This window comes from Branchiostoma floridae, chromosome 11, assembly GCF_000003815.2.
Source record: "Branchiostoma floridae strain S238N-H82 chromosome 11, Bfl_VNyyK, whole genome shotgun sequence".
Lineage (NCBI taxonomy): Eukaryota > Metazoa > Chordata > Leptocardii > Amphioxiformes > Branchiostomatidae > Branchiostoma > Branchiostoma floridae.
The window spans coordinates 10,126,615-10,150,531 of NC_049989.1; the positions used below are offsets into that span (position 1 = coordinate 10,126,615).

The window sequence follows — 23,917 nt, forward strand, 5'->3', positions numbered from 1 at the left end:
AGAGGAAACCCCTTTCGCTGGGGTTTATACAGAGTTCAGCGGGTCTTTTGGCGGTCAGCGCGGTCTTGGGTAATTTGTTCACTTGGCAACAAACTGCCAAGGCCGCCTGGTGGTGTGGTGCGACCAAGGCCTTGGTACGACTATTATTTGGGCATGGCCGGGAAACAGTAACGTAAACATGCACGTACGCATTCACGTACTCTGTACGCATTTTTTTGTACACTTTTATTCAGTGATTGCATCAGCAGTTGTATAGTCAAAGTTTATTGCACAACAGTTGTCGCAGGTACAGTGTACAAAGTAATATACATTGTGTGGGGCAAGTACCTATGAATTAAAACACCTCATGTTGGTTCTGGGCTATACAATATTGAGAGATTTTAAACACGATGTACAATATAGACCAAAACGTTTTAGCAGACTACTTAGAACTTGCATCAATTTATTACAAACTACACGTTATCTAGTGCACACTACACGCTATACATACAATATTGAAAGGACGCACAGTTAAAGGCTGTACATACATGTCTAGTGTAGAGATTCGTATGTTCATTTTCTTACGTCGTTATTATGACCTTTCTTTTCTGCATTGATGTACATACGGTTACAGGTTGTTTCGCAACAATGTCAGTTCGAAAAAGACTTGCCTTGTTGCGAACTGACATTGTTGCGAAACAACCTGTTCCCTATTATTGGTCTATATATAGAGAAACTTTATCATTCGTGAATAAAGATAATTGAAGTTTACTTGCAAGTTCATGCCCAGGGGCTAATTGCAAGTACATGGTAGAAACATAGGGAACATACAAAAACGTGACAATGGATACTGATATAAGTGGTGTGGATAAAATAAATCTGCCCGGATATGCAGCTTATACTCTTTAGTATAAACAGGTGCGTTGCGCCATGAGGCGGGCATGTAATGATGTAACGCTGGTTCTCCTTTATCCGAGGGTAACCTATATCCGTTATTTGCAAAAAAAGCGGATTTAGAGTTATGAAGTCGACGGGGGGTGGTTTCAAATCGGAACATTTTGAAAACATTGAAGATTTGAAACCACAGTCCGCAGACTTAATACTCCTAAATGTGCTGTTTTTAAAGACAACGGATAAAGGTCACCCAACGGACAAAGGTGAACTAGCCTACGTAACATTTCCAATAAACCGAGGCCCGGCCGGGCAGCTTTTGGGAACAAAGGGTAAGATATAAAACACTGCAAACTATACAAGACGTAAAGACAATAGTCGTGAGCATTATATGATTGTGTATATTTTTAAGTATACATTTTTTTTATTTTTCATTTCCACAAACAGCCCGGCCGGGCTCCGGTTTGGAAATGTGACGTTAGCCTTACACAAGTCATCTGTCCTGTGACAAAGGACAATTAAAACTGTTTTAGATCCGTCTTAATCATACGAACAAAATGCCTTCCACACACTTTAGAAGAAAACGGGGAAGGAGTGATAACAAGTGCTTTCAAACACTTATTATTGTGGAATTGAAAAAAAAAGTTCACTGAGAGTTCACCGAGTCATTCTCCGGGCATCTAATCATGCGATCAGGCGCGTATTGATCTAAGGACATGTCGTCACACCGACCACAGCACAACCCCGATACCTGAGCAAAGTTCCGCTGCCGCCGTGTTTGTTGACAGTGGGCGGGTGTGCAAACGTCGGCACGAGGGAATCCCTTTCACTGGGGTCAGGTGGAGTTCGCGGGCCGGGGTCTTCCGGCGGACACCGGACTTGGGTTTGTGTATGTAGAACTGTGGGTCCAATGGTCACTGTCAAGGCCAAAGTGGTGTCTTTTCCCCTCCCCATCATGCAATGCGTGCATATCATTAATATCACTAGCCAGGGAATTGTGCCATGTAATATCGTTGCGCCAAACTTCACCAAACAGCAGTATTTTTCTGAAATTACTATTGATTGATGATATTATACTAGTTGTGCATCAGAAAAAAAACACAAATGCACCAAAAAGCACCCATTGGAAAGTAAAGAAAATGATATTTGTCAACAATTATTACAAAATCAATTCATCAAACATTATTTTCTTTGCTTTCCCATACTTTCTCATAGGCCAGTCAATAGTAATAATGTTTTATTGCAAATTCATGCCCATGGGGCTAATTGCAAATGAAGAAAGACTAGATACATGAAATGAATGAATGTGGTCTAAATACATGTAGATAATCTAAATTCTAACTTACAAATATTAGGTAAATGTGTAAGAAAGGGGCTCGATGTTGTTGTTTTCCACCATCCCTACAGATGAATATACATACGGTACAGAATAGGGTACTAAATCTACGTAACTATTGCGGGGTTTGACTTCTTCTTTGAAGACAGTTGAAAATAAAATGTATTCTATAATAGATTGATTCGATGATCTTAGTAGGAAGACAATCTTTTGTGGCGTTTTTAACAATGAAAATGTTGGTGTGATTTCGGACACTCTTTCAAATAGTAACCCCGAAAATATTTTCATCAGGTTGGTAGAATAAAGGATATATGGCCACGTTTTGGATAGTGTTCTCGCCGCAAAAGCGCCACCTACATCGGCTACATATACGAGGGGCGTTCAAGAAGTAATCCACCTGACCCATTTCCCAAAGGAGGAGATTAATGAAACTTGGTGCAGTTATCAGTCTTTCTCTTCATAGGAATCACCCAGAGTTATGCATTTCCACCATCGTTTGATGCAGCTCTGTACACGCCCCAGGTTTTGTAGGACGCCCCAGGTTGGTCCTGCAACAGATGCCTCATCAATGGCAGAAGAGGGACGACCAGGTCTGGGAGCTGTTTTCACAGACTTCCGGCCATGTTTGAATTCACAATGCCAGCGTTTTACAAGGTCATATGATGGGGAATCATCACCATAAGTTTCTTTTATTTCATCAAAAGTCTCATTTGGTATGCGTCCTTTCAAATACAAAAACCGGATCACTGCGCGACACTCAACTGGCTCCATTTCACACCTGGTCCATTTCACACCTGACTCAGTTCAAACACCTTTAAATCAAAAACCAAAATTAGTTCAGAGCTGTTTTTTGCAACATAACCCATAGAGATATGAATCATTACATGTGCAAAATTTCATCTAGATCAGACAACTGGAAGTGGGTCAGGTGGATTACTTCTTGAACGCCCCTCGTAGCGACGAGAAGCAGAACTCCAGCCAGAAGCTCTGAGGAAGGTGTCTGATAGACACCGAAACGTAAGCAAGTATATATAATAATATATAGATATGATCATAATAATATCGGGTGTATTCGCAGCCAGTAGGTACCCAATGTGTTGAGTAATGAGGCTGATTAACGTGGTCGAGGCACCTCCTCGAGCACGGGACCCCCGTTCTACGTCCCTCCCGGATGATGATTTCGTGGAATTTTTTGGTCCGGCTACCGTCCGGACTGCGCATTGCTTAACTTCCGTGATCATCCCAATACGCCACATGGCCGTCATGAAAATACATTCTTTTCTTGAGTTATCCTGTTCAGAAATGTTTGAAAAATCCCCGTTATTCTTAAACTAACTGCTAGAGGGCCCAAACTTATATAATAATCAGTCACTTTTTCCTGAGCAACAGAGCTATCTAACACCCGAAAATCATGACATAAAAAATTTGTTTATATTGTTTAAATAAGTTCCGCTGCCGCACCAAGGGCCAAAATCTAATGTCTGTCATCTTGTTCACAGACACACAAACGCATGAATAATTAATTAAAGTGAAGAGAAGAATATGGAGATAAGTAATAATTTATGTGAGATGTATCATTCAGAGCTTCAGATTGACAGGACTGGTTTTTGTCAAAAGTTATCTTATGTTTGAAAGTAAAACAAACATTTTGTAGTTTTCCATATAAATTGATTGATATCAATGGTTTTGAACAATAAAAAAAAGTTCATACTATGATGTCGCAACATGTGGAAGGCACCTAAAACACTTTGGTGCGGCAGTGGTGCGGCAGTGGTGCGGCAGTGGTGCGGCAGTGGTGCGGCAGTGGTGCGGCAGTGGTGCGGCAGTGGTGCGGCAGTGGTGCGGCAGTGGTGCGGCAGTGGTGCGGCAGTGGTGCAGCAGTGGTGCGGCAGTGCAAAAGTAACGCACATTTTGTAATCTTGACGCCATGTCGTTTTAAAATTAAGAATATAGAGTTCTATATGTAAATACTCGTTGTAGCAAGGTAACTAAAGAAATTTTGAAATCCAAATGACTTTCAACAATCACTTAATGACTTCTTTAATCAAATTCAAGCATGACATTTAACGCACATTGCGTCATCGTGACGTCATAACTGGAGATGATAGTGTGGGTACTGTTGAGGTGACAGAGTTTAAAAAGTCCAGTCAGAACTGTATTTTTAATGCTAAGGAGCAAGCAATCTAAATTTTAACTGTCCAACCCCGCTATCATAATGGTTTATTAAAATCAGCATATTTATCAGATATCTACTAGTACTCAGTACTGATGATGATGGCTGTTTCTTCGTATCCGAAGATCAATGGTAGACAGACAAGGTTGCTTAGACGACCAATCTGCCTGGCCTGCACGTGACTTTTTAAGGTGAAGGAGGGATGTGCACTTCCTTCTCCACCCTCTCGTCTACTGGCGCACTAAGTCCTACAGGGACAGAACTTTTTGCCACGTAAGACGGCCCCAGCAGATGCAGGTTTATTATTTGGAGTTTCCATCTCCTAGGAGGACTTCCGGCCAAGGATGCAAGGGGTTCCTCTTACCCCTGACTCGTGTGTCATGGCGGGTGCGTCATGCCCGAACATGCCCCTATGGCCTGTCACCACAACAAAGGCCTGTCACTGCCACTAGCCGCAGCTATGTACTCATTTACACCTGAGTTAGGTGAGGAAAGTCGTGTAAAGTGCCTTTCCCAAGGGCACAAGATCGGTGACACGGTAAGCGGATTTGAACCCGGGACCTCTCGGGCCTGAGACCAACGCGCTCCCGATCGTGCCACGCGGTCCCACTCAGTACTAGTAGTTGAATAAATGCAAGAGGATATTCAAATACAATTTAATCGCTACAACTGGATGAAAAACGGAGATTTACTTCTGAATGTTTTGAGTGACATCCATCACTCTTCAGCGTCACTAGAATGAACTCACAGAAACAATTCAACACATGTACATGTAACTAGGAAAACTAGTTGAACATGTAAGGATCATAAACAAAGTCACTCCTCCTGTTTAGAGAGGTTCCCATGGTAAGACAATACCATAGCAAAAGTTACATGTCCTTTGTGAAGCAAAGCTGGGTCCCATGTACTAGGGCTCGAAATACCACATGCATATGCAGTTTAGTGCAGGTATTTCTGGTGTCTACCTGCACCTAACCTGCACTGGTCCATGTGCTGGATTTTATACATAAATGTCATATGATGTAGGTGTATGTGGATTGTTATTAGCTGTACTGACTTGTACCACCTATAAAATATAGAAAAAAAGCAATGGTTCCTGAACAACTTTAGTATGATCATGATCCATACTTTATAAAATCAGAGTGGTGCAGGTACATTGTGTAAAATTTGTCTGGTGCAGGTAATTACCAATGTTACCTGTACCAGTTCAGGTATGCAGAAAAAAGTATTTCAAGCCCTGGAAGAGTTCTACGCAAAGTCCTCCTTTCCGGTTTAAGGTGGGGTTGTAGATTCGCTTCTAGATATTGCAACAGGACTATGTAGAACACTCTGGCCAATATCTTTTCCGTGGAAGATCGAAGTAATGAAACAACGCTCCGTCACAATCAACGGCCACGGGGATTCTCCTCCACAGAGTTAGCGTGTCCGCGTGACCCGGCCAGTTGGGAAGCTGCATCCGAGTCACGCAACGGAACCGTTCTCCGAGAGTCAGCTGGAACGCTTTAGACGTGGACTGACCCCAGGGATCGCTCGATAAAGTCTCACCGAACAGTTCTCCAATGTGGATGATGACGTCACCCTTGTAGTGGTTCAAACAATCGGTAGACAGCTTGGAAGACTCTTTTTGAAAAAGAAAATCATGCAATGACACTTTGAGTACATGCGCAATTCGAATATAAGGAATTTTGTCAAAGAGCAAATTGACATTTTAAAATTTACCAACACTATGGAAGATTATGGCAAAAGTAAACTAATTACAGCATACACGGGTTGAAATTTGGAAAGAAAGCTGCTATCCACAATGGAGCTACATTTGTATGAGTTAAGCAAAATGCAAGTTGGAACATCACATCACATTTACATTAGATTTAGGATATAACGTTACATAACAGGTTTGTGCGGAAATACATATCTCAAAGTCATGGTCTACACTACAGTGTCACAAGCATTCACTTTATACATACATCTTTAATAATAGCATTGATGACATTACAAAAATGCATGCAGTTTTTAATCAATCAATCAATGTGTATTAACTTTAATCTCCAAGCAGATCTTGCATGGCATAAGATAGTATGATAAGCTGGGGAAGGATAACTTCAGCCAGCAGAGGAGTAAAGTGGCCACGCAAAGTTTACTCCTCTTCCGGCTAAACTCCTTCCCCAGCTTATGATACTATCTTATGCCACGCAAGATCTGCTTGGAGATTATATTAACTTACCATCTGCATCAGGCCACGCCAAAAACAATGCTCGGTCGCCATGAGACGCTAATACTTCAGGTCCTCCTGTCTTGATTTAAGTTTACAATAAAAGAGTCAATAAAAAAAAGTTTGCAAGGTGTACCAACAGGCACATTACATTGAACTGAAAATGTATGTAAAATGTGTTATGTTCTTGTAAGCTATATATGTCAGCTACAATGTACCAGTAATAGAGACGTTTGGTGTTCTATATTGTCTTTACACCTACAAATATGTTAGCCTGGGTACCATCCAGATAGTAGTTTGCTCCTATGTTCGCTTCTGCTATCCATCTGGAGACTTGCACCGTTTGGTGGTTACGCCAGTTAATGAGCGAATCAAGGAATAGGTTTTAGAGCACTCGTTCGATGACAATAGGTCCTCCCGCAAGCAGACGGTGGGCTTGTCCGGTGTTGGAACGCCTGTTCGAACGATCGCTTGAACCCATTCCATAATTCGCTCATGTGCAGGGACCAATCAGTGCCTGCGCCCAAAATTTGGACGATTCCAGACGTTATCATGGTCCGAGTTCCCAGACAGAAACACAGAGAAGTGACTGTATATAATGTATAATGAATGTCAGAGCTAGAACTAGATTGAGCGACTGTATATAGTATATAATGTGCGCTGGAGCAAACTACCCAGGCTACAAATAAGTTGCAGGAAAGGAAATCAAGTTTCTTACTTTAACACTGATGTAATGCAGGCCCTCTGGATAGACTTGGTTAGAATCGAAGGCTAGGACGTCACATCCTCTCTGTTGAAGCAGAAATTCCCAGTAGCCCACACCCTGCAAGAAGGAACATGACAGTATTCATTGCAGAAAGTTACATCTATGAATTTGCTATATATGTAAGTTTGCAGTGCTAAGGCCTAGCGACAAAAAAGTTGTGTTTCCTGTTTCTTTATTTCTTTCTTTATTTGAATTTACCACATGCAAAAACAAGTGGAAGGGAGGACAAAACAGGTGTATCAACACCTTTACAAGTTGTCCTCCCAAACCTTACCTACCCTAGAAAAACCTGCCGACCTCGACTTTTTTGGGGGATGGAGTGCGGACAGTGGAGTAACATATAGCTTCCAGTTAGAATTCTTCAAAGTCAGCCTGCTTCCTATTGAAGTAAAAACACTTCCTATCTATTAAATGAAGGATAAATGTATCTATTATGCACAAAATTAAAGTTTCACATTGAAAGACAATTGTCTTCATATGCATTTCAGTTTACTTTGTTCAACTGTATTGTGTATGTCTCACTAGAATTTTGGCCAGCCTATTAAAAAAACCTAAAAGAAAAAAAAAATCCCTACATTTCGCTTGAAAAAAAATGTACAGAGCGCTGAAAAAAAAAAAGACAGAAAAGCCAAACATCTAGTTGAATACAGTATCACAAAGCCCGTTACCAACCGCTCCGACAGATATAATTTGTCGCTTCAATCCGACGATAAAATCTAAAGCCTCTCGACTTGGGACGGAGAAGGCAAACAGAAGTTGTAAGTTCAGCGGCGAAGTGCGATCGTCGCAGTCTCGGATCCACCTTGTCAGGGCGTCCCTTTCCTTCTGAACCAGGCTGGGATCAGAGAATCTATGCGCGCTAGGATTCTGCGCCATTTTAGCCTGGTAGAGTCTCAGATAAAGGTTTTCTCCGCCGCTTTTCCTACTTTCTATTGAATCTAACTTCGCAAAATCCGCTTTTACCGCCATTGTTGATATGGAAGAGTTCACTGATGTAGATAGGGGACAAGAAAGTAACGTCATCATTTATGGTATTGACTATAATGATAGATATGGTAGTTCAAAAAATTCATATATTAATTAATGATACCTGTATTGTGTTTTGTTCTTATAGATGATAGTCTATGTGCTTCCATTGGAATAATATTGATATCTGATGTATTAATTTAAAACACCCCTAGGATTGAAATGTAGTGTGCTAATCAAATTTTCCCACTAGGCTGTGCGAAAGAGACGGCGACCAGAAAAAGCGTGAAAATGGCGTCCCGAACGTTTGGACAAAAACCGGCGTCTTTCGCCTGGAAGATGGCGGCGAGAAGTACATGATAGGTTCTGAGGTAAGCCTTTGTGATAAACTACGTAGTGATACAGCGAAAGGGCGCGATCTCGTGTTGTATATTTGGAACTTGGACAGTAATGCCGGAACCCCCTTTGTTCTGTGTGGGGAGGGGGGCGAATGTTTTTGCTCTCAGATCACGTTTAAGTTTTATGATTCTTCAAATAAAGGATATCAGAGAAGCAGTCGATGTTACTAGTATGTATCTTAACAAATGACGCCTATGAGCTGTTCAAACGTCAAAATCCTCGAAACAGTTCGTTGATTTTGTTGGGGTTAGAAATATGTGCGGAATTAATTTTGTGGTGTTTTTTACCTGCATGTATGCAGGTATGGTTTAGCCTGGGTACCATCCGGAAAGTAGTTCGCTCCGACGTTCATTATATACTATATACAGTTGCTTCTAGCTCTGACATTCATTATACACTATATACAGTCGCTTCTCTGTGTTTCCGTCTGGGAACGCGGACCATCTCAACGTCTGGAATCGTCCAAATTTTGGACGCAGACGCTGATTGGTCCCCACATAGGAGCGAATTATGGAATGGGTTCATGTGATCGTTCGAACCGGTGTTCCAACACCGGAAAAGCCCCACGTCCCCTTGCTTGCACATGTGGGCGCCGGCCTGTTGTCATCGAACGAGTGCTATAGAACCCATTCCTTGATTCGCTCATCAACTGGCGTCACCACCAAACGGTTTGAATGCGCACGTCTCCAGACGGATAGCAGAAGTGAACATAGGAGCGAACTACTATCCGGATGGTACCCAGGCTAGGTATGGTTTTGATGCTGGTGGAAACTTTTCGGTAGCCGGGGATGTAGGGCGCTGTATCTCGTGAACGGATGGTGCGAGCACGACGATTTTTGGTACGTGGGTTGGGGGTGGTAGCCTGACACTCAGGTTTGATTTTGGGCCTCCTGGCGTTTGAACTTGACATTGCAGGTGGCATTTTTGGTGTTTTTGGGGCACTTTTGGCGCTGTGTGTCCGGAACGATACGCGCGATTGCGACGATTTTTGGTGCATGGGTGGGGGGTTGTTGCCTGTTGCCTAGGATTGACTTTGGGCCTTGTCGCGTTTGAACTTGACGCGGCAGGTCGAATTTTGTGTCCGGGAGGGGTGTTTCCGGAGTTATATCTTCTGAACGGCTGGTGCTGGCGCGATGATATTTGGCACATGTGTCGGCGGTGGCTGAATAATGCTCAATTTTGATTTTGGCGCCCTTGGTGCTTGAACTTGACATTTTAGGTTACCTTTTGTGCGGGCACGGGGCGTGCGCTGTATCTCCGGAACGCAAGGTGCCATTGTGTTGCCATTTGGTACGTGAGTTGTTTGTGGTGTCCTAGTGGTCAGGTTTGATTTTGGGCCTCCTAGTGCTTGAACTTGATACTGTATAGGTTGACCCTGTTTTAGTGTGGTTGGGGCATCCTCCCAATATCTGCTTGGTTTTAAAAACAGATTATGGTTGGGTGTAGAACCATCATCTGGCCTGGGCTACCTTCAATGTATCAGGTTACTTAGTGGCACTGACAGTTTGCCAGATGACGGGAGTGTGCCAGATTATATATCTGTTGGTCAGGTATAATTGGAGTTTGCTTATTACTCTTTGTGGTGTTTCTAGAGCTGTATAGTACTGAGTTTTAAGTTCCGGTACAAGTTCCTTTACCCTGTTGGCAATCATGGTTGAACTTGAACTTAAACAGAAGAAGATGCAATTTTCTAATGTGGAGGAGAACTGTATAGAGTGTGGGCATAAGAGAAAGGTATGTGTATGATTTGTCCTGTGTTTCTTTTTGTTTCTTTGGTAATGCCATTTCCATACTGTATACAGGTAATTTGTTGTTTTGGGCTAGTCATATTCGCTTGGTTTTTGGGCCTGCTTAATCTATGGTACAGGCAGGGTTAAGTGGTGGAGGCTTAGCTTTGTTCTGTTTTGAATTCAGTATCGTTTGTTACCTATTCTTTCTGCGCAGTGATTGACTCATCCATATGAAGCTATGGGGTGGTGCCTGGAGTCGCGCGAAGATGTGATACATATAACATTCCCCAGACTGAGTGGGTGGGTGGGTGGGCGGGCGAAAAAGAAAAACTGCGCTCCATCGTGCCTACCTCTTTTCCCTTGTCCCACTCCTTCTATCCCATGTTCACGTCTTCGACGGATTCCAGGCTGTGCGGATGAGTCCGTCAAACTGCATGTGAATAGTCTATCCTGCCTTTATATGGGATTGGGTCTTCGCCTAATATAGGCATCGCCAATCACAGCGCAGGAAAGATAGTTACCTATTCTTTCTGCGCAGTGATTGACTCATCCATATGAAGCTATGGGGTGGTGCCTTCCGTCGCGCCTCTTCTTTTTAGTATCATTACCTGAGTTGCGTGGCATCCAAGCTTCTTGGTGCGTGTGTGGGTTCTAGGAGACCAACCGCTGACTCCACGCTAATAGGGAACGCGTGCGGTGTATACTCAAGGACGACAGTGGACGCATAGTCAACATACTCAACATAGTCTATTGACAACTTCTTATGGAATCGTTCCATGATGGTAAACAACCAGCACCACACAGTGCGTGACGTAACCACTAGCGGACTCTACCACTTATATGGGTGGTGGTCCAGACCTACCATAACAATCACTATACAATATTGGCGCTACTATTCTTCCTTCTTACATATGCATACCTCCTACTATTCCTAATCTCATCCTAACTTTCCTTCACTCCATCGTTCATAAATATCCATACCTCCTACTATCCCCAATCTCATCTTAACCTTCCTTGACTCTATCGTTCTCTCCCACTCTCATCCTTACTTCTCCCACTCTCATCCGCCAAGTTCTTCACACCATCATTCTCTATTCCTTTCTACCCCAACCTCCATTCATTATTCTTTTATTCGTGTCCTGCTTATCGGAAGTGAATCAACTACAATAAAACTAATGTGCAGACTAATACTTTTTATTTCTTGCATCGCCGGCGGTCCTCTTCTAAAAACTACTAGAAGTGTCCTCTGTCAGATGTTGCAAACTCCAAATGTACTTCCACCCCATAAATAGAATAGACACGGTACGTAACAATGGTCTATTATCGCAGCAGATGTAACTTTCGTATAACGGATCTCTCCAAATTCGACGTACACACATGGCCCAGACATATTGCAAGAATAAATACCCAATATAATCCCATTTCTCCCTATCAGAACTCGGGTATAAACAAAAAAAAATGTCGACATTCGGTTTCAAATATTTGTTTCAACTGCCGTTTAGCAAACCAAGCTACGTCACATACATTGGGATAATTGTATCTAAACAAAAAATCTGTATTGAAGTGTTAGAGTCCTCCTCACTACTGTTCTAGCTTTTCACTGATAACAACCTCTCTGGAAAATCCACTAACCCTTGAATTGATACATACTTGACGAAACCAGTTTTGGCCAATGCCGTTTTGCGCTGGGTAGCCAACCCTATATTACTAGGTCTAGGTTGGAAAGCATATGTGATAAATTGAAGACATTCTATTTTATGTGCAGCAAAACCTTCATGTCTTCTATAAATAAGCCTTAACCCTGTGTGTACCAATAAAGGCTGACAGTTAGAAAGTAAGCAGTGACCTTTTAATACTGGCTATATTAACCTGAAACTTTTATGGCGTCATCTTTGGACTCATTACAGCTAAACATGTCAGATCTACCTACGAAACAAAATTAGACTTTGGCCTAAATGTTTCGATAAAACGACAAAATAACTGCTGCCTTTTAACTTTCGTGCCTCGTCAAGTTATCAACAAATTACTACCCAAGATACACGAACCTGTATTTATCCATGGCACTTTAAATTAAACATGCTCCTTTTCAAATTACTTATAAACCATAAGCGCTGGAACGTACTACCAAGTAAAGAAAATGGAGACATACGAAAACAGCAAACCGATTTAATAACTAGTTGTTTCTCAACATTACAACGAAAAACATGTCACTTCCTGGACAACTTCTGACGTTGATGTGTTCTAATTAAAAACAAGCAAATACAGTGGTCATCCCTACAGTGAACTCTAAGACAGTATAGATGTTGTTTTTTTTTTTACGAAGAAAACGTTTAACAGACGCCCTCTAACATATTCTGTTACTTTAAGGCAAAATGGAAGTTCAGGTCACAATTCGAACGTACGAGAGAGTAAAAAATTCTGGGGCTGTTGTCTCTCTGTTTCTGAATTTTAAGTCTGGTTTTTAACTTCTTGATCCCTTTGCTTGGCCACCATCCCTGCCTGTACGCCGTCCTCCCATATGGTTTGCTGCGTGTACTTCTCAGCTGGCTGGTGGGTCTAAGTTGCTGAACTTGAGGTGGTATTTTCAGACGTCCTCGCATCACACCCACGCGCGTTGTACTGAATGCTTCCTGTAAAATATTTATCATATTGCATGTCCTTCGGGATGAAGGTATCCTTTCTCTTGAAAACCTGTACCACCTAACGAATACGTCGTTGGTTACGAATGTTCTACGACAATGTTGCTCTTTGTCTTGTACTTCAAAGAAAACGTACGTGTACCAAGAATCATAGCGATACAATAGCGTGTTGAAAAACCAACGAATGATACTCGTAATTAGTTCAAACTCCTTGCAGTTATACGTATATAAGTGCCAACTTTTAATCTTGTGCTGTCCGTCCTAAAACTATCCACGACGTACTATTCTCTACATTGCACACCGTAATCTTCACAATTGTCGGCCTCGACTTCAGTGCTTCTGTAGATATTTTCTCAATCGCGTTAAAAACTGCTTGCCGTTCTCGTTATCTACACGGGGTCCATCAACAATCTGCAATGCCACAAATCTCACCAAAGTATCGGACAGTCTCGGTATGTACCATCACGAAGTTAACCAAAACCTGTCGTAGTCAGCCAGCCAAACTGTACTATTCTCATTTCCTACATGTGGCTGCCCTGTCGCACGACCAACTATATCAGCTTAGAGTTGTCCCTCGACTTGTCAAGTAACAAACCGAACGAAAACCAAGTCCTGTTATCAGCCTGAAGCTGTCCAATAACTAATAGTACGGCTCCATAGCACACAAAAATTGTCCTTCAGTCTTAAACTCCACCTGTGGTTGTCCCACAGCTTGTCGCATAACAAACAAAATAAAAAACTGTCCGCCAGCCATGTTACCTACCTAGGCTTGTCTAAACAACCTGTCGTGCGACCAACCACTAACACCTGGGTAACAAATTTGTAACAACGTATCGTGCGATAACAGAAAACTGTCTAACAGTCTCTTTACTTCTCTAGTCCAAAAACTTTCCAACAGTCTTGCTGCTTACCTGGGGTTACTCAACAATCTGTCGTACAACAACACACAAAACTAACTAACAGCCTTTTTAATTCTCTGAGGTTGTCTAACAACCTGTCACACGACAACAACAAACAAAATTGTCCAACAGTTTTGCTGCTTACCTGGGGTTGCTAAACAATCTATCGTACGACAACCCACAAAACTGTCTAACAGCCTTTTTACTTCTCTGGGGTTGTCTAACAACCTGTCGCACGACAACAACAAACAAAAAATGTCCAACAGTCTTGTTGGCTTCCTGGAGTTGCTCAACAAACTGTCGTACGACAGCACAGCGTCACAAAACTGTCGAGCAGCCTTTTTACTTCTCTGGGGTTGTCTAACCAACCTGTCGCACGACAACAACAAACAAAACTGTCCAACAGTCTTGTTACCTACCCGGGGTTGTCCAACAACCTGTCATACGACAACAGCAAACAAAAAACTGTCGTACACTGTTGTTACTCTACCTGGCGTTGTCTCACTGCCTGTCGCACGACAACAAACCAAACTGTCCAACAGTCCTGTTACCTGCCTGGTGCTGTCCCACAGCCTGTCGCACGACAACAAACCAAACTGTCCCACAGCCTGTCGTACATCAACCAACCAAACTGTCCAACAGTCCTGTTACTTGCCTGGTGCTGTCCCACAGCCTGTCGTACATCAACAAACAAAACTGTCCAACAGTCTTGTTACCTGCCTGGTGCTGTCCCACGGCCTGTCGTACATCAACAAACAAAACTGTCCAACAGTCCTGTTACTTGCCTGGTGCTGTCCCACAGCCTATCGTATACATCAACAAACCAAACTGTCCAACAGTCTTGTTACCTGGTTGGTGCTGTCCCACAACCCGCCTTACATCAACAAACCAAACTGTTCAACAGCCTTGTTACCTGCCTAGTGCTGTCCCACAGCCTATCGTACATCAACGAACCAAACTGTCCAACAGTCCTGTTACTTGCCTGGTGCTGTCCCACAGCTTGTCGTACATCAACGAACCAAACTGCCCAACAGTCCTGTTACTTGCCTGGTGTTGTCCCACAACCTGTCGTACATCAACAAACAAACTGTCCAACAGTCCTGTTACTTGCCTGGTGCTGTCCCACAGCCTGTCGTACATCAACAAACAAAAACTGTCCAACAGTCTTGTTACCTGCCTGGTGCTGTCCCACAGCCTGTCGTACATCAACAAACAAAACTGTCCAACAGTCCTGTTACTTGCCTGGTGCTGTCCCACAGCCTATCGTATACATCAACAAACCAAACTGTCCAACAGTCCTGTTACTTGCCTGGTGCCGTCCCACAGCCTGTCGTACATCAACAAATCAAACTGTCCAACAGTCCTGTTACCTGCCTGGTGCTATCCCACAACCCGTCGTCCATCCACAAACAAAACTATCCAATAGTCTTGTACACTTACCTGGGGTTGTCCAACAACCTGTCGCATGACAACTACAAACAAAACTGTCCAACAGTCTTGTTACTTACCTGGGGTTGTCCAACAACCTGTCGCATGACAACTACAAACAAAACTGTCCAACAGTCTTGTTACTTACCTGGGGTTGTCCAACAACCTGTCGCATGACAACAACAACAAAACTTTCCAGCAGTCTTGTTATCTCTCTGGGGTTGTTTACAGCATGTCGTACGACAACAGCAAACAAAAACTATCCAACAGTTCAATTGTTCAACAAACTATTGCATGACACCAACCAGACAAAAAACTGCAAACACTTTTTTTCTAGGGTTGTCCAAGAACCTGTCAAGTGAGAAACCCAACAAAAAACAAATCGGCTCATAAACAAAAATCAAATCACCTGAAATCTCGCTACAAACTCGAGGTTGTCTGCCGACCTGACGAGCAACAAGATAACAACCTCTAGCTGAGATATAGGACACACCTTAGGAAAACTGCCGCAGTGGTTGACAGCTGTCCGAGCGTCTTGAGGCCTGGTCCCTCAGCTTTTCGGGTTGCTGAATGCTGGCTGGTCCACAAAATGCAATGCCCAGAATCGCCGAACCTAACTTCAAAATTAAACAAAGCAAATATACAGAAAAAAAAGTGTGGCAATGAAAAAGCATTGCCATGGCGACGGTAATATTGTTTGACTTTTTTTGTAACGTATTGTATCGTATCTTGACAGAGATGATTGAGGAATTGTATGCTTGGTAAGTCATGATGATGTTCCGGACTGTATGTGCTAGTGTCGTAGTGTCGCGATACGTTGGCTTAATGTGCTGTGTAGTATGATGTTGATACACAAGTTAAGTATTATCATTAAGAAATATCAATACAATTAAACGACGTTAAAATTAGTAAGATTATTTCAAACATGCTACATGTTACATTGATATTTTGCAATAATCTGCGCCTGGCCAGATAAGTGTTGGATTTCGCGTAATCCATTTTATGGCAGCGGTTCCAAGGAATCAAGGCATCTGGCCAATGCTGCAATGTTGATGTAGGTATATGAATAAGCCATTCTATAACATCTGCTCAAAGATCAAGAGCTAAACGACCTTCTGTGGCATACAGGGAGATAGAAAGATACAACCAAGTTACGGTAGGTTGGTACTTGCGGGTAAAACTTCTCGGTTCAGTTGAAATACGGGTCAAAGATATGTGCGTTTCGTGGATCTTTTTCCCTAGGAGCCAGACGGGATCGAGCCTGGTTACCACACCACAGCCCGATCTCAGTATCTATCGTGCAGGGGTCTGGCAGGCCAGGATGACTGTAGAATGGCTCTCCAATGCCCTTGGTCAGAGAGAGGAGAACCTAGGATTGATAACCACCCCAGGTAGCCAGCTACAACACACCACAGTTGGTCAGCAGTCTATCCAACAGGCATAGATATAGCAATCCGCATGGTTAAGTACTGGCTACGCCTTAAACAGTTAGATTACTCTACACACCCTTTACAAATAGACGCACTACTCTGTCAACAAAATGTACCTTTAAACAATCATAAGAAAACTTGGCTCCAACATGTAAAACAAATACTTGATGATAATGGTTATTCCTATCTATGGAACTATGCTCACTCTAGAATAGACAACAAACATATTTGTACATTGTTAAGGAAAAGACTGTCAGACGTGTATGTCCAAACCTTTTTCCAGCAATTGTCTAAAGATAACGGCAAACTAAGATTTTACAAACATATCAAAACCGAATATGCCATGGAAACCTATCTATACCAGAACGACGCTGACAAGAGATCCAATGTATGTAAGATAAGAATCAGTGCTCACTCACTAGAGATAGAAAAGGGTCGTTATAAAAAAGTGCCAGTTCAAGATAGATTGTGTAAATACTGTGCGACGGATGCAGTGGAAGATGAAATACATTTTATATGTAACTGCCCCCATTATGAGGACGAAAGAAACAACCTTTTTGACACAATCAAAACATTATTTCCAACTTTTCACCAGTTAGTAGACCTCAAAAAAACTATATTTCTGTTAAAATCACAGAACCCACTAATCATTAAAGAAGTGGGACTTTTCATCAGCCACTGCCTCCAAAGAAGAAGTCAAACCACCCAGTAAAGAAGTAGAAGCACGTACATAGATAGCTGACGTGTGTGTATTTAGAATAGACACTTGTTACTTTTCACTGTCTGTATCATTGCAATTAGCCTACGGGCATGGATTTGCAAATAAATAAATATTATTATCATTGTAGTAGCGAATCAGGGACTAGATATGGCTCAAGGGTGTATTGAGCTATTTTTCAAAATAACAACAGAACTTTGAGGCTGGAACTTTGTAAGGTCCACCTGCCCTTTCCCCGAAAAGGGTAGCGATAACTCCTTCGGGTTAAACTCCCCCGGTGCGCTAATGTGAGATCGGCGGGCTAACTGGCTTGGTTCCCCGAACTAAACTCGCTAGCTACCCGGTCCTGTCTGGCTCCCAGGGTATGGATCTTGAAACGTGCTAACTGTGATTAAAACGCAAACGGACACTCCTTCGTCGGGATTTTCCTATTTTGGAATACTCCCCGTGGAAGTAGGGCATGATCATGATACAGAAGCCACTCTTCATGCCGTCTTAGTTTTGTTCCGTGCTACTCAGTGTACATGACGACCTGTTCGATGTGTGCCCTGGTGGTTTGTGATCTAGACGAGAGTCCTGCCTGTCGCAGTTTCGGGCAATCTGGAAAAAAATTCGGGGGGGGGGGGGGGGTTACGTCTGCCCTCTAAAGCTACCCTCAAACGGGGCGAAGGATTTCTTATCCCAAACTTTATTCTTTATCCAAAAAAAGGACTTCCGGGCCCTTGTCCCAAGAATTTTGCTAGCTTTTTTTCCAATACGTCAACGTTTTCGTGCAGCGACCTAGCGATGAACGTTTTGGAGGCCCAGAAGTATAGTGAGGTCGGGTTTACGTCAATCTGAAGGGTTACTTCCTATGCCGGGACACGTGTTCGTCGGGCCCATACCGGCCACGGGGTGCCATCTCCCCGCTTGCCGCTTGGTGACGTGGGTGGCCGGGCCCTTATCGGAAGCTGGGCGCTCCAGGGAGAACATGAGATGGGGCATCTTAGTTTAAGGTTATGTCAGGAGGAGGAAGAGACATGTCATCCTTTTGGGTAAGCGTGATTATCGTCGCGATGGTTCTGCTCTGTTCTGTGAGTGTGAGTGGTTCTGTTCTAATGATCAGTGGCGGTTTGTTTACATCTCCTTGAAGGGGGGGGGGGGGCGATTATGTGGTACTTATTTCCTCGAGGCCCTCCTTCATGGATGCCTTTGGTTATCAGTAACGCATTTATTCTGATCTGAACAAACACAGAAACGCTAAACCATGTGTATAACGGTGGTGCACTACATCCTCTAATCACACCTCGTTGTGACTAGGACGTCCTCTCTTACTTGTCTAATATTTCTTCAAAACATTTACATCTTTCCAAATTATGCCTAACAACAGTTATGGGAAGACCAGTATAGGATTCCATAAGAAATGAACCGTTAAACGCTGTTATGTGACTTTTGACCTTATAAAATACAACACGGCTGATCTCATTGACCATATTTCACCTTGAATTAAGTTAAACAATTATAACCGTCCACAATGCCCCATCTGCAAGACCGAGCTGAAGTTAGCAGCCCGTTTACCAGCACCAGTTGTGGCACGAAGACACCACGCACTCGCAGTTGCACGTTCGTCGGTTTGTACCCTTAGCTTTAAAATGGTTAGACCAGTCCTGCTATGTATCTCAAGAACATCTTGATGTTTGAGTCTACACGACATGAAGAGTGTATTCATGTTTACTGTACTATACCTTGGACATTTTGTATCAATCACCATAAGGTGCAGAAAGGTATCTTTAAGCTATACTACGTAATGTTTGGACAATACAGTATGTTTTTGTTGGGTTTCGCCTGCGTACCTGCCTTGATCAGGCGGTCCAGGGCGCGACTCATCTTTAAGGGATATACATGAATGTTGTGATCGAGGCACACCTCTCGTAGCTTTCTTAGCCCGGCTTGCACCGAATGGTCCTACAACATAGAAATAAAAGGAAAAAGGGGAAAATTTGTCATAACATGCCGGACTCAGTCCTGCCTGGGGCTAATAAGTCGTGTATGTGTAGAGAGTCGTGAGCATGACAGGCCCATTTGTCACACCGACTCAAAGGGTGACTACCACATTCCAAACCAAAGATACTGTAAGTCGACAACGCATGAAGAGTGTGTTCATGTTTACTATGCACTTGGGGCAGTTTGTATCAAACACCTTAAGGTGCAGCAAAGTATCTTTAGAAAGTATGTTTCTGTTGGGTACGACAAAATAATGTAATGGAATATACATTCAAAAGCAAATAACAGTAAAGATCACGGCGATGCAATCCATGAAGATCGAGCTGGTCCAAAAGTAACCTGGAATCCAGTCTACCGTGGATTGGCCAGGCTAACTTCGTCTTTCCACCACCGGGGTCACATACAATGAAAGCAGACGAAAAAACAAAATAGTGCAATTTGATGAAATTTCACCACATTCGCAGGCGTGCCTCTATTGTCTCTCACCGGACGTTTGTATCAACAAGAAACCTCCTTTGTATATTAAAATGTATCTGTCTCGTGATATGTTCTGTTACTTCCCACTTGTGGCTATGCCTTGTTTGTTCATTCTCAACTTTCTGTGATGATTTCGAGCGCTCATTTGTTAGACATGAAAATGACGTCTAAAATAATACACCTGGAGCCATAATGAGATCTTCACCTCACGGAGACTCATGATCAGCATAGAAAACTTAGTTTCTACGTGTTGTCGGGCGTGTACGGGGGTTGAAGTCTGTAATCATTACTGCTTTCGTTGGGTGTTTGGTCTGTGAACGTTGCGATATCAAAATTCCGCCGTTACCTATTAATACAATCAAGAATAAAACCTCCTTGTTACAAATGTGGCCTTACAAGAGGGTGGTAGAATGCCTCGCGGGAGGTATTAATTCACACCATGTCGTATAACAGTTCTCTCGATGGCGATTAATCTATATGCAAAACAAATGGCCTTCTGCTGTTAGGCCGACAAAAGATCTCTCAACGTTATGACACCGGCCTTTTCCTTTGATAGCGATATGTGATGTGTCGCGTGATTGCATACCAAAGTAAGTTCTCACTGTAGCCGCCCTCGGGGACCCCAACAAACTCCTCGGGTGGGCGGAGCAGTACCAAATCCACATAGTCAGGCCACTCCCATGATCTAACTGACTTAGAACATGGCCATCTTTCCGAAGCAAAATACACTGTTATAGTCACTAGAAACATGTAGTTTGTTTTCCTAGCAAGCGAACAGACAGGCTACATTCTTCTATTTCTCATTCATGAACCTGGTGATGGCGCCTCACACCTTTCCCCATGAGGCCTGTGTGAAATTCATGTCAGGTTTTACAACACTTTTTTGCACCACAATGCCATTGTTTTTGAATGAATGTCAGATCAAGGAGATCAGATTGATCCCAGTTCTCAACCTGACCTCAAATGAGTAGGACGTGGCATCTCTTGAAGGCCAATTTCTCGAGTATGTTCAGCCGTTTTCACAGTATGTACAGGCGAGTTCCGTACGCGTACACAGCCCGAGTTCCAGCTGAGTTCCAGCTGAGTTCCAGCTCGAGCTGGCGGACGTTTTGCTGCAGCATATTGGCATCTCTGCCGAACTGTTTTGTAGTTTTGATACTGACCAATTCCTGCCAGACAGACCAGCCAAATTATGTCGCTGCCCCCTCCCCCATTTCATTCACCCTGCTGGAGTAACCGTCCTGACGAGCTGTCCTGTTCCCAGTTCGACCCGTTCCTGGTAGACCACATCTTCCTCCATTTTAGTTTGTTTCTCTTTTAAAGTTTTATGGAAGTATTGATCGTATACCACATGTTTGCTTCATTTTTATCAATTTAACGCGCATGTTTTTATGTAGCATCTCTACTTTTAAAGTTTTTCTTTACTATCTTGAGAACCTGTTCCCTAGCTTGATGTAACCGTTGCCAAGGCGGTTATATTTTTCATGTATTTGATGTAACTAGCTAGATAATGCTGTTCGTACGTTTTCTTGTTACAAGAAACTCTTTATTATTGTCTTGTTCGTTTTCTGACTTTTCCTTTCTGAATTTCCTTTGTTCATGTTATGAATAAAGATGTTCAGTACAAAAGGTTGATTTGCTGTTTACCTTTTTGTAATTTCGTTAAGTGCTATTATTTGCATGAGAAAGGTGGGCGTCTCCAACTTAGTCAATTTATTCGTTGGTTGGTACACCCCTACCCCTAGGGAGACCATTCAGTTGAATGGTGGGCGTCTCCAACTTAGTCAATTTATTCGTTACTTAGTACACCCCTACCCCTAGGGACGCCATACTATGTGGATTTAGTCACAAGAAATACTCGCTCCTGATTGGCTGAGGAAAGATGGCCATGTTCTAAGACCATGGTGATGAATTCTTTTAGCGGATGAATACAATAGAGAGATGCCAGCCAGTGTATACATATTCTGAATACTGGATGTGATTTAGTTTTCTTCTGATATAACGGCAACAGGGAAATACAGACGGGATCCCGTTCTTGTATACGCGAACGTCTAACACGTCTGCAGGGACACCACCCAGGGAAGTTACCGGATAGGACATGGGTTAAAATCCCTGCTAACTATCAACACTAATGGTTATCAAAAGATTTTGAGCGTTCTGTTTAAGTATCTCAAATGTAAAAGTACAAAAACTTTCCAAATCCCCGGGAAATAAGCGAATGTGCATGTTGTCACCCGCAGATTTTTCATGCGCAACTTTTCACGCGCACAAAACCCCATCACTGTTAGCGTAAAAGTTTACATGTGTAGTCTTGAATTTTCGTGAAAAATGCATAAAAGTTCCGTTGTCGTGGTTTTCTCGGTGTTTGGTCGACATACTATCTATCTGACACAGTGACTAAATTTGTCACATCGCCGGATTCTGAGAATCACCACGATCATTTTTGCCATCTGTTCTACTCTTCGTTCCGTGCACCTTCAGTGCAGTCAAGGCCACTCTGACATTTCATACGTACCCTCTGGCCCCAGCCCTGGTCGTAACTCATTTTCTGTGACAGCTAATTGCAGCAGATTTGGCCAAACATCCTCCCCTGATCTCTGACATCTTTGAACCACAACCAGATTTTTTGCCTCCATGGTTTCGGCTTTAAAAATCTCTAAACCGTGCTCATGTGGTGTCGTGCCCCGTGCCTTTTCTTTGCCAAATTGTACCAACCCCCTTCCCCACCGACTCAACTTAAACATTCACGTTAGTGCCAGAGTGAATGTGAACCTTAATCGTTTTTGCCATGTTTAGGTCAAATCATGAGGTTTTGCTAGATCATTCTACCTATGCACAATGTATTTCTTTCCCGCTATAGTTGCCGCGTGTCAAATGGATACCCTAGTTCTTTTTGCTAAAATGTCAATACATTCGATTGTGGTTGTTACACTTAGACATGTTGGTATGTGTTTAATAGAAGATAAATGTGGCGGAGTGGATACAAACGTGTTTTATTTTGTATCTAATTAGAGCAGTATATACCTCAGAGTAGCAATCCCCATTTAGTCACATTTGGGAACAAGAAAATAGGGGGTCAGTAAAACCAGGACTGTTAACGGAAGTTTTTAATTTGAAATGACTCAGTATTTGATGCATGATAAAAAAAATCGACTAAACTATTCAATTATTCACTAGATAGTGGATAAGATGCCTTATAAAGTTTGAGACGGATTATCAGGGCGAGTTGCGAGGTATTTATCGTTTATACATCGCAAGTTCATTTCGCCGATGTCTTAGAAAATATGGATCGCGACACCATATTCCCATATGTACGGATACATCACGGACCAATGAAAAATGATAACCTCTACGCCAAAACGGACACAACAAATGCTTGCTTGCACAACATGAAATCATCTGCTACCCGGAATGGATCTAGGACAATCTCCTACGCACGACTCGAGTCTTCTTATATGCGAGAGTGGGTGAGGGGGGGGGGGGGTTCAGGGTGTGACCCTGCGTATCTCTTCGCACAATGCGCGAGTGGTTTGACCGTCTGGGGACACGGGTTCTAGACGCATACAGACAGCGCCTGGCACGTCTGGGCCACATACCGAGCTTCTCAGTTAGATACAAAGAGAAGATCCCGTCATTAATTTGCACGGCGGCATCTTGCTCCAATCAGTTGCAGATGCCACCGATACAAAGTGGTACTGGCATTATCAAAAGACAATACCGTTCAGGTCTGGTGAATGTCGTGACCCAGGCTGTTGTTATTATCGGCAATGGGTTTGAGAATCTTGATAATACGCACGCGTAGACCTGACGTAAATTTTAGGTTTAAGCACACGCCGGGCATATCAGGTGACATACAAAAAGTGATGTTAGGCTGACCACTGTACAATAGATTTA

General features: G+C 42.9%; 2 protein-coding genes and 1 long non-coding RNA gene across 5 annotated transcripts in view; 1 reads left to right on the forward strand and 2 right to left on the reverse strand.

The window, feature by feature from the left end:
• Positions 1–5,480: 5,480 nt before the first annotated feature.
• On the reverse strand, positions 5,481–8,352 carry LOC118426757. Its single transcript, XM_035836312.1, has 4 exons — positions 8,027–8,352; positions 7,307–7,411; positions 6,601–6,670; positions 5,481–5,999 (listed from the first exon to the last, which is right to left on the reverse strand). Exons 1-4 carry the CDS (start codon positions 8,321–8,323, stop codon positions 5,695–5,697), a joined length of 777 nt encoding a protein of 258 aa, XP_035692205.1. The 5' UTR covers positions 8,324–8,352; the 3' UTR covers positions 5,481–5,694.
• A 187-nt stretch (positions 8,353–8,539) lies between these two features.
• LOC118425764 (SWI/SNF-related matrix-associated actin-dependent regulator of chromatin subfamily B member 1-like) overlaps positions 8,540–23,917 on the forward strand; it is a 31,764-nt gene continuing 16,386 nt past the window's right edge. For both annotated transcript variants that reach the window (XM_035834831.1, XM_035834832.1), the window contains exon 1: positions 8,540–8,691. In XM_035834831.1, the coding sequence (XP_035690724.1) occupies positions 8,677–8,691 (15 nt within the window). In that variant the 5' untranslated portion in view covers positions 8,540–8,676. The remainder of the gene's footprint in view (positions 8,692–23,917) is intronic.
• Positions 12,600–23,917, reverse strand: part of LOC118425765 — a 16,242-nt gene continuing 4,924 nt past the window's right edge. Inside the window, exons 2-3 of one of the 2 annotated variants that reach the window (XR_004832323.1) lie at positions 15,909–16,032; positions 12,600–13,079 (exon numbers count right to left, since the gene is read on the reverse strand). This is a non-coding gene — a long non-coding RNA (uncharacterized LOC118425765). Of the gene's footprint in view, positions 13,080–15,908; positions 16,064–23,917 lie in introns of those variants that run through there. The other variant, XR_004832322.1, reaches the window with a different exon arrangement.

What these genes read in the sequence shown, in the direction of transcription:
- LOC118426757 (XM_035836312.1), bottom strand. Translation starts at nt 8,323, where the DNA reads ATGGCGGTAAAAGCGGATTTTGCGAAGTTAGATTCAATAGAAAGTAGG. An exon ending in AAATTATATCTGTCGGAGCG is followed by an intron (nt 7,412 to 8,026) that starts GTTGGTAACGGG and finishes TCCTTCTTGCAG; the next exon opens with GGTGTGGGCTACTGGGAATT. An exon ending in TGCATTACATCAGTGTTAAA is followed by an intron (nt 6,671 to 7,306) that starts GTAAGAAACTTG and finishes ACTTAAATCAAG; the next exon opens with ACAGGAGGACCTGAAGTATT.